This window comes from Neovison vison, chromosome 3 (genome assembly GCF_020171115.1).
Source record: "Neovison vison isolate M4711 chromosome 3, ASM_NN_V1, whole genome shotgun sequence".
Taxonomy (NCBI): Eukaryota; Metazoa; Chordata; class Mammalia; order Carnivora; family Mustelidae; genus Neogale; species Neogale vison.
The window spans coordinates 214,215,110-214,230,366 of NC_058093.1; the positions used below are offsets into that span (position 1 = coordinate 214,215,110).

Here is a 15,257-nt window from a genome sequence, read left to right on the forward strand (position 1 = left end):
ATAAATGGGAGTGTAATAATGATATAAATGTCACCCTTCCCCGGTGGCCCCTTTTGTACCTGGGTGGCATCCCTACCCACTAGCAGGAGCGTGAGGGGGCGGGGCTGCTGTTTGAGGGCAGTTCCTAGCAAAGGGTCACAAAGCTGATCCACTCACAGTGCAGCTCAGTTAGCCTAGTGAATAGTGCCAAAAGGTGTGGTTGGGACTTTATCTTAGTAATTAAATAATAATGAAAATAACTCCTAAATCTTACCTTACTAGGATTTTGGTGATAATTGCAAGGTTGTGTTAATTTTTCAAAGGAACCAAGAAGGACTGAGTTTGGTTAGTGTGCAGGGAACTTAATTTCCCAGTAGTTTTACAATAGCATGCTATGATGTCCCTTCACCTCGGCAGCATAAATTTAGACAGCTACCTAGGTAGTAATATTTGAGGGCTGCTTCCCTCTCACAGGATTCTCTGATGTCTTTGTGCCTTAGAAGAGTGTATTATGGTCTCTTCCTTGAACAGTTGTTCTCCCTTTGGGTGGTTGTCAACCATGTTAAATGTGCCCGGTGCTCATAAAGGCTTTGTCTATATTACTTTCATCAACTTCATAAAATCCCACATTTTTTGTCAACATTTGCCATTTAAATTTGCAGTAGATCTGTATTATACCATCAGACTAGGTGCAGAAATCAGCAAGAGACATACTACAGAATGGAAGCTGGGTGGGGATGAGTGTCAGTGAAAGTGTTAGGGGGCTGTGCTGGAAGAGTACCAACAGAATCTGAACATTCCTGAACATTCCTGTGCTGGTGTGACTGCTGTTGCTGCTGCGTCCAAAGCCATGGTCATGGAGTTCCCACACGAGGTCCCGCCTGACATCAGAGTGCACTTTGAGAAAACTTCAAAAAGGCTGAAATCCCTTTCTCTCTCCATCTCCGCATGTCAAAACTTCAAAAAGGCTGAAATCCCTTTCTCTCTCAATCTCCGCATGTCACCCATGCTTCACAAGGGTGAACCGAAACACGACCTGGGGCTCTACCTCGGGCTGTTGTTTGAGGAATGCCAGTGACCTCATCTTCCCATGAGCTCTGCATGCCACCGCCCATGCACCGGGAGGGTTGTCTCAGGGGGCTGGACTCAGGGCACTCCCTCTTTGTCCACCCAGCGTGCGTGAACCCACATGTTACTGGGCATCAGAACCTCTTTCAGGGGGAGTGGGGAGCTCGTTAAAAGGTCCCATCAGGGACTCACAGTTAGAAGTGGGCTCCCTGGGTGGGTTAGACATGGTATCCTGGGGACAAGCCTGGCACCGGTGGCAGAGGACAAAGGTGGTGAGAAGGGTAGTGTGGCCATGGGGCAAGGGCCGGTGTTGAGTTCTGTGCCAAGGCCAAACCCTGGAAGAAAAATGGGCGAGAAGAGAGGAGCATGGCTCTTGTTTTAACCATCTCCTCCATTATAGAAACCCCTCTTCAGTTATACAAGAAGCACCTTCTTTAAAACAATTGCCACAGTAAAGACAAAGCTAAAATCTTTTTGGCTCCCCCCCACCCCGCCTTCTAGTCCCTTCATTCCTGCTTCAGAGCAACCTACAGTTAGACTTGTATCTTTCCAGACCTAAACAAACACTATTTCTTATGTATACATGTCCTCCTAGAAGGAATGCTGTTCTTTTCTTCTAGCCCAAATGCTGTTGCGCTGTGTATGGCGTTGAGCTTCTTTTTTACTCAGCACAATCTTGTTGTGCTCTGCTCACGCCATGCAGCCTTCTTTTCCTGTGACCATCCTGTGCGCAGGCCCCGTGCTCCATGCTGTTTGAAGTGTCGTGGCCCCAGGGCTGAGCCGGCTTGGAGCTAACTCCCTGCCCACACCAGGAACACTGTTGTCCTCTGCTGGGACTCAAGTGGGGTGGATAGAGCACAGACCTTGGGATTCTTTATTTAACCCCCACTAGTGAAGCCCAGTAGGATTTAGCAGAATAGAGGTTTTCCAGGAAGTAAATATGATGAGAAATCAGAGTGCCCTTTCTGCCATTGGTACTTGAGGGTTTTGTTTGTAGAGCTTCCCAAGAGGAGGGAACTTTTGCCTCTCCCAGGAAGGGGCAGGGAAGGCAGAGAGTGGGCAACAGACAGGAGACCCAGGTCGACTCCCTGCACACCTCTTCCCCTTGACTGTTCTTTCTCCTGCGTAGCTCTTGGCCTCTGTGGTTGAACTCTATTTTGATCCTTTGGAAGCTCTTGGCCCAGGTAGTTCAGGACCTGAAACTGGGCTCCTAGGCCATCTTCCTGGAGTGTTGGGGGGTGGCAGGAGAGGGATGGAAATCCACTGGGTGTGCAGGTGTCCCTGCAGGCAGGGAAGGAAGGAGGTTTGGCATTGTTCCCCAGGGTGAAAACTGCCTCGCAGGGCTACCTCCTGGTTGCCTCCTGTTTTTTTTTCTACCTCTGTTAAGGCAGTTTCCTACTTTGAAGTATGTCATGGGGACACAGCCCATTGGTTGCTAGAGCTGTTTGGGCTTATTGTGTCTGATCAGAGGAGCTATAGGACACATGTTGATAGCTGTGCATTTTGGCTTCTGCCTGCAAACTTGCCAAAGGGGGGTGTTACAGGAAAACTGGTGGTTTCCCTGTTGTCAGTTCTCAGGCAAGGTCAGAGGTTTTGCAGCCAGAGCCTTCTAGTTGTGTGGCCTAAGGAGGGAACTTGATGTCCCTGCTGTGGTTTTGGCTGTGAGCAGGCTGATGGTTCCTCCTGTATGGCAGCATTGTGAGAACTGACAATAGCCCTTAGCCCCTTAGCCCCTCTCCTGGGCCGGCCCGGGGCCAGGCACTCTGGCCGTGAGGTGAATGAGGTGTCACGGCAGCAGGAGTGCATCTCACTCAGGGGCGGACGGGTAGTGTGAGGGTGTCTGGCCGAGTTCTGGGATGTAGTGGACCCTTAGTGCTCTCCCTCCTCTTCTGCCTGAAGTGTCCTGACTGCCACACCTATTGAGGACAGGGACTCTGGTGGCATGTGCTTTGTGTTGGGGAGGGAGGGGCTTGGCCTCTTGGTGGGGATCTGTGTGGTGCCAGACCAGATGGGGCTCCTCACAGTTGCCCTTCCTTTCTCAGGAGGTGGCTTTAGGACCCTTACTGGCAGAGCTGGCTGGGCAGAGGGCTACTGACTTAGTTGAGGCCGCATGGCTACCAAGCGGTCAGAACAGGACTCCAGTGAAGTGGCTGCCTTTTACTTACCCAGATCTACTATAGAATTCCATTTTGGAGAGGTACAATGGACTGACTTGGCTTGTGCTGTGTCCTGGCTCTCCAATGTGATTCTGTCTATCGTATCTCACCCACTGATGGTGTCTTGATTCCTAGGTGGCAATTTTCTTTCCCAGGGAGGGTTTGACAGAGTGCTGAGGGTTCTTTGTGCTGGCCCAGCCAGCCAGGGCTGTTGCTATAGGAGGTTCACACAGATCAGCGTCTGCTGGACAGACATCTGTAGGGCAGCCTTCCTCTGCACAGTGGGGCACAGGTACTTCTCTCACCCTCTCACCCTGAGCTCTGGCAGCGCCCTTGTCAGAGCTCAGTGCCTACAGCCTCTCCTGTCCTTTGGTCCCTGAGATGAGACTAGAAGAGGTTGCAGCTTCCCTGCTGTTGAGCTAGGGCCATGGAGATGGAGGGGCCAGAGACCTGGGGTTCTGGGACCAGCTGCCCCTCTGGCCCCACCCTGGAAGTCTTCATTCTATGTCCTAGCCCAGGAGTTCTGGGAGGAAGGGATGCAAGCCAATGATGGCTGACATTCCACATGGATAGCACCTAGGTGCTGGCCCATAGCCCTTATACAGGGAGTGGGAAATGTGATCCTCTGAGTTGGAAAGTATCTTAGAAGCTGATCTCTGTCCTGGCTGTTTCCACCCTTGAGTGTGAGAAGGTGGCTGGAGGCACAGCTCCAAGGCCATGGGTCTTAGGTGGAGCTCAGGAATCTGCCGTTCTGTTATTACCCCAGGTCCCTCTGGAAGGGTGCAGAGGACCGGTATGAAGTCCTGTGGGACCTCAGGGGTGCATATCCTCTCCAGTGCTGTGTTATCAGGTGTTGGGTGCACACCCTCTCCAGGTCCACTTTCCCACCCTAGTGAGCCAGGGAGAGAATGAAGCGCTCATCGTCTGCAATGCAGGACTCAGAACTTTGGTGGTGGCTCTGGTTCTCCCGGCAGCCGTGGCCTCAGGCTTTTTCCCCTTCCCAGGCAGAGGACCTCAGTGCAGCTATAGTGAGGGTCACAGTTGGGACCTTCAGAAGGGATCAGGAGGTCCTTAATAAACTCCTGGACTGTGTAGTGCAGATACTGCAGGTGGACGGTAAAAGAAAGGACACTGGATTTGACATGTCCATCTACCTCTGTGCCTTACTTGAGGTGTGCTACGGACAGGTCCCGTGGCCTCTCCACACACTCAGTGTCCCCAGCTATGAAATGGTGATGGCACTTCTGTGTGTCGGGGTTGTTGAGAAGATTATAACTTTGCAAAGAAGGCAACAGGGCTTCCCGCAGCATAAGGCACAGTCCTGGGCAGGTTTGGGCCCTGGGCCTCAGGCAGCCCAGTCTCGTGCTCTCGTTCCAGATGGAGGGCCGGCGCGACAGCATGCTGGAGACAGCCAGGCACTGTTTCTCGTCGGCAGCTCGCTGTGAGGGCGATGGTGACGAGGAGGAGTGGCTCATCCACTACATGCTGGGCAAGGTCGCCGAGAAGCAGCAGCAGCCGCCTGCCGTCTACTTGCTACACTACAGACAGGCCGGCCACTACCTGCACGAGGAGGCTGCCCGCTACCCCAAGAAGATCCACTACCACAACCCCCCTGAGCTGGCCATGGAGGCCCTGGAGGTGACACTGTGCTGGCCTTGGGCGGGGAAGCTGGGCCGGGGTGGGCCAGTCTCTCTGTCTCCCTGGGGCTGGGTCATGAGGTCCCAGTGACTCCTGTGCATCCTGTTGGAAACTTCTCTGGGTTCAGCAGCTGTGTGTGCAATGAAATTAAAGCAGCCTTTCCTCTCTCTTCTAAGGGGTGCTTACCATCCTTTCTGGGAGAGTGAGTGTTCTGTTTGTCTTTCCCAGAAGAAAACTGCCTTTCCCCCTTTAGCATGTGCAGGTTGCTGGAACCTGACTTGGTGATGACATCGATGTGGCACAGCATCTCCTGGTGCCCTTGTTCCCAGTGAGGTCACAGGCTGTGCCCAGAGCACCCAGCTTGGCAGGACAGGGACAAGGCTGGGTCTGTGGGTGGGGGAGGGGTGGGGTGGTGGAGAGTAGCCTGTTCTCTTGGCCCCAGATTTGGGGTCTTGCACTGCTCCTCAAGAGCAGAGCAGCTGTTTACTGCTTGGATTTGCTTTTATGATTTCTGAGTACTTCACGCCGTGCTCTCCTCCATGCTCAGGGCAGTGCTGGGAGGAAGGCTGGGAGGCTGCAGCCAGCACCTTTTGTAGGGAGGAAAGCGAGTGCATGGATGAGGATCCACATATGCTTGGCCTGGCCCAGGCCTTGCTGCTTCCTGAGCATGTCAGCTTTCCCCTTTCTGAGGCTACATGCCCAGTCCCTGCCAGTCCCCTGAGCCCAGCAAGCTTTTTGGAGTTTGGGGCCGAATCTGCCTTGATGGTTTTCTTTTCTGATTATAAAATTAACACATATTTGTAGTTAAAAATATATAAACATCCAACATTCAGAAGTGTTTAAAATGAAAAACTGAAGTCCCCAGTGATCTTAACCCCCCAACCTAGTAATCCCTGTTCACAGTTTGGGCATGTACTTATTCTAGACTTTCCCCCTCTTAATGTGCAGATACATAGTAACATTTTCTTGTCATTTTGCATGTCATTTGGCATTTTTCACTGGATAAGATGTAGTGCAAGGCATTGTGGGCTTCCTTATCTGCCCATGTGCCCTCTAGTCTGGCTGGACATCAACTTATTTGTCCAATCCCTTCTTCATGGGTTTGGCCTTTTTTTCCACTTCTTCCTCGCCAGGGTGCAGACAGGGCCTGGCTGGGCATGCTTGTCAGGGGTCATTTAACATTGCATCCACAGCATCTTGTTGCCCTGAAAGGTTATACTGACCTATGAGCATGTCTGTTTTCCCCCTTTTAAATATTTGCTAATTGTGTGAGCAAGCAAAAAAGTCTTATTTTTATAAATATGCCTTTGAAAAACCGTTCATGCTGAGGGGTCGGCAGCAGCTGTCTGGGGACCACATGATTAGGGTTCATGGGGGAAATGTAGAAATGTGGTTTCATACTGAGCACGTCTTCGACAGCTTCCATGTTGCTGTCATTCTTGGCCCTAGGTCCCACATCCTTCCCATCACAGCTCTTTCGTGCTTTCCACTCAGGCTCACAGGCCCGTCCCTGGAGGGACTCCCACTTTGGGGATGAGAAGGCTAAGGCCCAGAGAGCTGGTGTGATTTGCCCTCAGTAAGCAGCAGAAGAGAAAGGCAGTTGGGGCTGGCTCTGCTGAGCCCAGCCACCACGTGCATCACCTCTGGTAGCACCAAACCCGTGTGCAGGGAGGCAGTCCAGCACTCAGGAAGAGACCACTCTCTTTTCCTCCATGGTGTTTCTTTGACTTGTGGCTTCCGTTGCTGCCTGATGGAACCAGTGAGCAGGCAGAATGGTATCCCTGTGGGGCCCAGACACTTCCAGGTGAGGCGCAGAGGTCTAGAGCACCATGCCAGCTCTCAGGAGAATGAGCACTCAGCTGCTCTAAAAATGACATTTCTCGGGACGCCTGGGTGGCTCAGTTGGTTAAGCAGCTGCCTTCGGCTCAGGTCATGATCCCAGCGTCCTGGGATCGAGTCCCACATCGGGCTCCTTGCTCGGCAGGGAGCCTGCTTCTCCCTCTGCCTCTGCCTGCCATTCTGTCTGCCTGTGCTCGCTCTCTCTCCCTCTCTCTCTGACAAATAAATAAATAAAATCTTTAAAAAAAAAATGACATTTCTCTTAAGACTTTAACCCTGCCCTGGTGGAAATTCACTTTTGCTGTTGAACCTTCAGTCAAAATAGTGAACTTGCTGCTTGGTTCATCTTGGCCAGTTGAACACTCTGTGTTCCTCCAGGCAGAGCCATCTGTGTGTGGCTAGGGGCCTCAGAGCTTTTCTGCAGCTGCAGATGGACTTGGTGGGCTAATTTCTCTGGGGGCCGCAGGTGGGCTAGAGATGGCAGGGCTCTGTGGGCGGACCCCTCTTCCAGGATGCCCCCTTGAGAGTGCTGCCCAGGTGGACCAGCTGGCATCTTACCCAGGGGGCCTTGGCGACATCTCTTGAGAATCACCTCTGGGTGTAGGGGGCCTGGTTAATCAGGGTCTGCAGCCACAGGGGCTCCCAGTCTTGGTGACATCCGTGGTGCTGTATGTGGGAGTCTGTGCCACAGGCAGGAGCCCAGGCCGAGTCACTGTGGCAGTGCCTGTGTGTGATGCGGTTTTCACTTGGGAGCAGCAGAGGGCAGGTTGAACCCGAGTTTAACCTGGGCCTAAGCTTTGCAGGCGGTGGGGCTTTGGGCAGCTGAGCTCACAAATTTGTAAGTGGAGGATTGTGGTGTGGACTCAAGGAAATGAAGAAGAGTCCAGGCTCCGACTGGTGCAGCATGCCTGCTACCTGTTCTGCACCCACTGGGCAGGCTTCTCCAGGCCTGCAGTACCTGGCTGGCCTAGCCGTGGGCGCACGAACAGAAGTCCACTGTTCTGGGACGCCTGGGTGGCTCAGTTGGTTAAGCAGCTGCCTTCGGCTCAGGTCATGGTCCCGGCATCATGGGATCGAGTCCCGCATCGGGCTCCTTGCTTGTCGGGGAGCCTGCTTTTCCCTCTGTCTCTGCCTCTGCCTGCCATTCTGTCTGCCTGTACTCACTCTCTCTCTCAGACAAATAAATAAATGAAATCTTTAAAAAAAAAAAAGAAGTCCGCTGTTCTTCCCTTCACGGAGCCCGCAGTGCAGTGGGAGATAGGTGTGGAGGCTCCCTTTTTGTGGGTGCCCAGAGAGGTGCCCACAGAGGGTGGCAAGGGTTGTGGTAGGAGGAGGTGCCCAGTGAGCGGGGCTGAGGTTTGTTACTCTCATCGTCTTACCACAGCTTGCCTGTGTTACTGGCTAAACATTTAAGCTGTAACACTGAGAGTTCATGTCCATTTTAATTGTTAGAGCTTGCTTTGAATGACTTTTGGTTGGCTGGTTTAAAAGTGAATGAAGAAAAGGCAATGTGTGGTGGTCTGGTCTTGGTCAGGGACTCTTTGCCAATGTGGCTGACTGGCCTGTGGAATGAACCTTAGCAACTGGCAGGGCTGCTCACACCAGAGTGTCATTCTCCTAGGTGTACTTCCGGCTCCATGCTTCCATCTTAAAGCTCCTGGGGAAGCCAGACTCTGGGGTCAGTGCAGAGGTCCTGGTCAACTTCATGAAGGAGGCTGCAGAAGGACCCTTTGCCAGGGGCGAGGAGAAGAATACGCCCAAAGCTTCAGAGAAGTGAGTAGCATGCTTTCACCCAACAGCTTACCCCCATATGTACCCTGATGGCTCCTTTATAGTGAGTGGCATTCAGGGGGTTGCTGCTGAGTAAATCAGAGCTCTTTGAGCCTCTGGAACTCATCTGGAGACTTCTGGTGGCTAGACTGAGTTCTTTCTTTCTTTCTTTTTAAAAAAGATTTTATTTATTTATTTGAGAGTGAAAGAGAGATCACAAGTAGGCAAAAACTCAGACAGAGAGAGAAGGGAAAGCAGGCTACCTGCTGAGCAGAGAGTCCGATGCAGGGCTCAATCCCAAGGACCCTGAGATCATGACCTGAGCTGAAGGCAGAGGCTTAACCCACTCAGCCACCCAGGCACCCCAGACTGAGTTATTTCTGTTGAAACTGAAAAGGAGAGGCTAAGTGTGCAACCCCAGGTTACCTCATGCTGGGACCATGCCCAGTGCTAGCCTACCTTCGGGGGCAGGTCCTAGGGAGAAGCCAACTAATTCCCTCTCCCCCTTGGGGCATAGCTCTGCCCCATGCAGAACACTGTAGGAAAGCAGTTTTCATGTTGCAGGCTCTTACTCCTGGGTCCTTTTCCATGGTTTCTTGCAAGAACTGGGAACTTATTAGGGCCTGTATGCTGCCTGTTCTCCCAAGAAGCAGAGAGGGGCATTGCAGGCTCTTCCTATGGTGCCAGAGAGCATGGGGATGCTAGGACCATGGTATGGTCCCCTCATTGCGCTGGGGAGTACCCCTGGGCCTCCCTTTGATTGTGGCCCAGACTTCTTTTGCCCTGGTGTCCACATCTTAGATCTTTGGCTCAGCTTGCTTCTCCTCTGTTCTCCTGCCTGTCTGGGCACTGTGCAGGGCTCAGCCAAGTGCAAGAGAGACCTGTGCCTAGGCGCTGTCCTTGAGGCCCATTGTCTTATGGGAGAGATGTGGATGTGGTGTGCCTAGAAATTATACATGTGTACTTTATAGTCACAGAGAGCCCCCAAGTACAGTGGTGTTCTCTTTTATTGATTGTAACACTTTTAAAAAAATTGTTGGTATGCCTGGGTACTTCAGTCAGTTATGGGTCCAGTTTGATTTCGGCTCAGGTCATGATCCCAGGGTCATGGGATTGAGTCCTGTGCCAGGCTCCATGCTCAGCTGGGAATCTGCCTGGGATTCTCTCCCTCTCCCCCTGCCCCTGCCCTTTGCTCATGCATGTGCTCACTCTCTTTTTGTCTCTCTCAAATAGATAAATCTTTTTAAAAAATTACTAAACTATAGGGGTAGGGTGGCTTTGTCAGTTAGGCATCTGCCTTCAGTTCAGGTCATGATCCCAGAGTCCCAGGATGGAGCCCCATGTCAGGCTCCCTGTTCAGCAGAGGTGTCATCTTCTCCTTCTCTCTCTGCCCCTCCCCCCCAACTCATGCTTTCTCTCTCACTCTCAAATAACTAAAGTCTTTTAAAAAATTACCAAATTATACAAATAATATATGAATATGTTCAAGTTATGGAAAATTCTGGCTACATGTAAACATATAGGCTAAAATGTGACAAATCCTTCTTTTGCCCAGAATTAGCCACTATTCTTAGTTCGTTTTCTCAAATAATTATCTGTGCATTTACACACACTTATATTTACGTACATTATAGAGTTTCTTTTATTTTATAAAAACAAACTACTGAAGGGGCTATTCTAGAGCGTACTTCTCCCCTAACCAGAGGTCTGGGACCCCATTCATAGAGATAGTACCCCATTTACTCTATTCTTTCTTTCTGGTGGCTATTGGCAGTCTGGGTCTGTGTATTATTCCATAGCATGGGTGCAGCATGTTTTCTGTAGCCATTTTGATGGAATGTTTCAGGTGTTTCTAACTTCTTTGCCCAACAGTGTTGTGGCAGATTTCCTTATACACATGGGAGCTTGCAGTAAACCCAGATTTTTTTGAAAAGATTTTTTATTTATTAGAGAAATCACAAGCAGCAGGGAAGGGTAGAGGGAGAAGCAGGCTCCCTGCTGAGCAAGGAATATGATGCAGGACTCGATCCCAGAACCTGGGATCATGACCTGAGCCAAAGGCAGCTGCCTTACAAACTGAGCCACCCAGACACCCCAAATCCTGGGATCATGACCTGAGCCGAAGGCAGCTGCCTTACGAACTGAGCCACCCAGACACCCCAAATCCAGATGTTTTCTCTGTCTCTGCATCTTGTTGGGAATTAAATTTGTCAGGCCTCAGGCATCACATGTAAGGGTGCTGACTTGGCATGGAGCGGACCTGGGATGGGTGCTTCTGAGGAAGGGCTTGTTAGCTCCCCTGCAGTCTCCTTGGGGCCTGGGGCCTGAGATAGTTGGATAGTAGCCAGTTGGGGGCCAGAGCCCAAGTGGGTGCCATGGGGGCAGCTCCTTCAGCACCTTGGATCACCAGCCAGAGGGGCAAGTCCTTTGATGTGTGTGGGAGCAGTGGGCCGTAGGAGGGCACAGGAGGCCCTTGAAGGTAGCATGGGGTCCAGCAGTCAAGAAGGGCACTGTTTCAGGGGTGCCTGGGTCGCTCAATGGGTTAAACCTCTACCTTCGGCTCAGGTCATGATATCAGGGTCCTGGGATTGAGCCCCGCATCAGGCTCTCTGCTGAGCAGGGAGCCTGCTTCCCACCCCCCCACCCCCCCAGCCCACCTGCCTCTCTGCCTACTTGTGGTCTCTGTCTGTCAAATAAATAAATAAATAAATCTTAAAAAAAAAAAAAAAAAAAAGGTCACTGTTTCAGACCAGCACATGTCCCGTTTCAGCAGGATGTATTGATTCTGACCTGCACCTCAACCATTTTCCCACAGAGAGAAGGTCTGCCTGGTGGATGAGGACTCCCACTCTTCAGCTGGGACACTGCCGGGCCCCGGAGCCTCCCTCCCCTCCTCCTCTGGCCCAGGTCTGACATCCCCACCTTACACAGCTACTCCGATTGACCACGATTACGTCAAATGTAAAAAACCCCACCAGCAGGCGACGCCGGACGGTACAGTCCCTGTTCTCCCTACTGCCAGCCCAGGGCGGCACGCCAATCACGGGGGAGGGTGCTTTGGGTGATGATTCGCTTTGTTTTGGTGAGGGGGGGTGCTGGGTCTGGAGTGACACGGGCAATGTTGCGGCTGTTCATTAACCTCATGGCCTCACGGTGACTCTGTGCTTCCAAAACATGCTCAGGGTCGCCACCTGCCAGCTAGCCCACCTGGGGGCTGGGAAGGGGCAGAGCAGGCTCAGGCATCTGGCCACTCTGAGATTCTGTGGACTAGCTAGCTGTCAGGGTCTGCAGTCTGCCTATAGTGGCCTCTGTGCAATCAGCCCAGTGATGCTGGCATTGTGCCAGCATTATTACAGTGTGTCCTTCTGACCGCCATGGGAAGCTGAGTCTGTCACCCCTGGGAGTCAGACAGTGGGGTGGTGGGAATCAGCTGGGACTGTGAACGAGGCTATCCCACATGGGATAGGGCAGGTGGCGACCTTTGAACCACATTTCTTACTAACATTAGGAGGCTCGCATGCTGACCTCATAGCTTGATTTCTTCATGTTCTCCTCACCTTTAAAGCGCTAAGCTGTGATAAAGTCTTTGCTGGAATGAACCAAATCGGACTGAAAGGGCGTAAAAGTGGCGCCCTGGGGAGGCAGTGACAATGCTGACAGACACGCAGGCCCTCGCTCACAAGTCGATTATCACCATCAGGCTGTGGGAAAACAGGCCTTGCTCTGCCCTCCCCAGGGCATGGGACAACCCCTCACCCATCACATGGGTTCCCAGAGCCTGCGGTGTTGTGAGGGAAAGGGGTATGAGAGCAGGGTTAGGGAAGCCCTAAAGGAAGATGGCGTGAGGGACCCCTCTGGGCGGGGATTTGGTGATCTGAGAGGACAGGAGACTTGCAGCACCCTATCCTGGTTCCCCGTTTGGCCTGCGGGGAATGTGTGGACAGACAGGTTGTGGAGCTGAGTGCATGCTACTGCGTGACTGTGTCACCTCCCTGTGCCCCAGAGGCCCAACTCAGCCCTGCACACGTCCTGACACAAGGTCCTTCCCCTCCTTACTTAACCTGAGTTCAACAGGGAAATGTCCCGTTCCCCACCTTTCATCAGTCCACTCTGCAAGTTGGTTTCTGCCAGGTACTCCTGTGAGGATTCCACATCAGCCCAGCTTTCAAGAGAAAGGAATGCCGCCTGTGGCTGGCACCCCTCCCAGCCCTGCAGGTTTGCCTGAGGTTGGGTGGCAGGAACCCCTAGAGCTGAGAGTGGCTCCCCTGGTGTGGGCACACCCCAGAGCAGAGAGGAAGGGAAGCAGGAAGAGGCCATGATGCCGCTCCGGCACCGCTGCCCAGCTGTCCCAAGCACGTGTAGCTCTAGGGAAGCAGAGTGTTGGTGGCAGGCATGGGTGTGACCTGTCCTGAGCGCTGACATGATAGTTATTTGCTCTGGAAGTTGCAGAGGGAGCCATACATAGGGGCTCAAATAAAATTTCAGCAGTTGTACATATTTCAGTGATTGTAAAAAAAAAAAAATTTTTTTTTTCAAAGCAATTTCTGTCAATGATGTGGAACCGTGGTCTCCCTTCACCCAGTCCCAGCCCAGTGTACCAGGAAGCTCTGCTTCCATACAGCCTTGGCTGCGGGTGCCTTCAGAACTCCTGCTCTCCTCACCACAGAAAGAGAGCAGTGTCTGCAACAGGAAAATGTTTGCGCCCTAAAATAGCCATGCTCTGAGAATGTTAAAGTGACCCTTTCAGCAGTTAGACTAGCTTGTAGGGAAAGGCCCGGGCTCTGGCAGAAGCAGCAGCTTGCTCGTGTCAGGGGATACGCTGGTAGCCTCAAGGCCTGCACTGCCCACCTCTGCTTGCACCTCCCATGGCCCAGGGCTGGCTAACTAGCCCCAGGAAGAGAACGAGTGGCGTTACACTTCCCATGAACTAAGTCATGGCCACCACTACTGGCATCCCTGCCTGACTACTCCTCCCTGGCTTCCTATTTTTCCCTTGCATCTTGGGACTTGTCAAAAGTCCTGAAATCTGTAATGTTAACACTTCGGACCAAGAAAAGGAAATCACATAGGGAGTACATTGTGACCCTCAAGGGGCTCCCAGTGATCGCTGTTTACCCATGTTCAAACAGGGCATAATGAGATTTCTTTCTTTTCTTTTTTTTTTTTTTTTAAGATTTTATTTATTTATATGACAGAGAGAGATCACAAGTAGGCAGAGAGACAGGCAGAGAGAGAGGAAGGGAAGCAGGCCCCCTGCTGAGCAGAGAGCCTGATGCGGGACTCAATCCCAGGACCCTGAGATCATGACCTGAGCTGAAGGCAGCGGCTTAACCCACTGAGCCACCCAGGCACCCCATAATGAGATTTCTGAACAAATTCTATAACGCCTCCCTGGCATGGAGTATGTGAGCGTGTGTGTGAGTAACTGGGTCCTACCATGTAGCAGTGTGTGATTGCTCTGGGCTGGGCTCTAGGAGAGGTGCCTGGGGTCCCATTCTCATAGCAGCCCTACAGGCTTGGCCACATGTCCAGTGTCCTGGAAAGAACCTGAGCTGGGGGCAATGGGCCCTCATCTATGGCTATCCGCCTAGCTGGGGTGGAGCCAGGGGAGAGTTTGGGTCTAAGTCTCTTTCCACCCCAGGCCAGAAAAGGCTAACACTGGGAAGGTCCTGTATTTGCTGACCTGATGGAGACTGGATCTGTGTGCATTTCCTTGCTTTGCTTGTTAGAGGTTTGTTAGTAGCAGGGCCCAGGGAGCAGGGTTGTTAACAGAATGCCTTGGTCCATAGCTTCGCCTGGCTCAGCCAGCCTTCAGAATGTGTACGTAGTGTCTCTGCTGGTCTGCCAAGACCCTTGCTGTCTGCCTGCCATGCTCCGTGTCACCTGACAATCTCGGAGCCACAAAGGGCCTCAGAGAGCAGAGGGCTTGCCCTGAGGTCAGTCTGAGGCAGAGCCTTCTATTGCTTTCTTTAGTGACTCATGGCCAATGGCCATGCCCATTTAGTGCCCATCATCCACGCTGGGTGCATGGAACAATCCTGGTTCCTGCTGCAGATGCTTGGGGAAGGCAGGTGTGAAGCTGTGAATCAGCCAAGGGTCAGGGTGCAACTGAAACCACCCCCGAGAGACCTGGCCTGGTCTTGGTGGGTGGGAGGCCTCGCTCAGGATGCAAAGCTGAGCCAAGGTCTAGGGGTGTAACAATGTTTACTGTGAAGGGTGGGAAGAGAGAACAAGCCGGGGGTCAGGAGAGTGAGAGCTATGGAGGCTGGTGCTCAGGGTTGCAGGATGCCCATCTGGCCCCACTTAAGGCACGAACAGAGCCTGCGCCAAGCCCCAGGCTGTAGGGTGTGGGCCATATTGGGAACCCAGGGTGCCCAAGCAAGCTCCCATGTGACCATCTGTCTCACCCGCCATGCTGTCACTGTTTGTGTCGTGTCCCATCTGTGCTCATCCTCGCCTGCTCACCCACACTGCCTCCACCAATATTGCCCGTGCTGCCCCTAACCCTGACCACACTCTGTTCTCCAGGCTATGTCTTTCTGCTTGCACTGTCACGGCTCGCTTCAGGGGACAGCACAGACCGCATGCTTAGTCCTCAGTCCGGCTCCCTGCTCCCCCTGTGACCAGGAGCTCCTCCACATCTGCTGGTCCTGTGATTTGGAGAGTGTGTGTTTGATGTGCTTGGCTTCTGCCCACAGCCCATGTTCTCAGTTCTGGCCAGGTGCAGTGGTGGCCTCCTCCAACCACATGTCCGCCTGGGAGGCGGCTTAGTCCTGTATTTCCATTGCTTTGCTCTTTCTGGCTTTA

The 15,257-nt window shown here is 52.5% G+C and overlaps 1 protein-coding gene across 5 annotated transcripts in view; it reads left to right on the plus strand.

Moving 5' to 3' along the window:
• The window catches only part of CABIN1 (calcineurin binding protein 1), a 150,681-nt gene that overhangs the window by 60,670 nt on the left and 74,754 nt on the right, over nt 1-15,257 (plus strand). For all 5 annotated transcript variants that reach the window (XM_044243808.1, XM_044243812.1, XM_044243807.1 and 2 more), the window contains exons 24-26: nt 4,581-4,841; nt 8,302-8,453; nt 11,266-11,444. In XM_044243808.1, the coding sequence (XP_044099743.1) occupies nt 4,581-4,841; nt 8,302-8,453; nt 11,266-11,444 (592 nt within the window). The remainder of the gene's footprint in view (nt 1-4,580; nt 4,842-8,301; nt 8,454-11,265; nt 11,445-15,257) is intronic.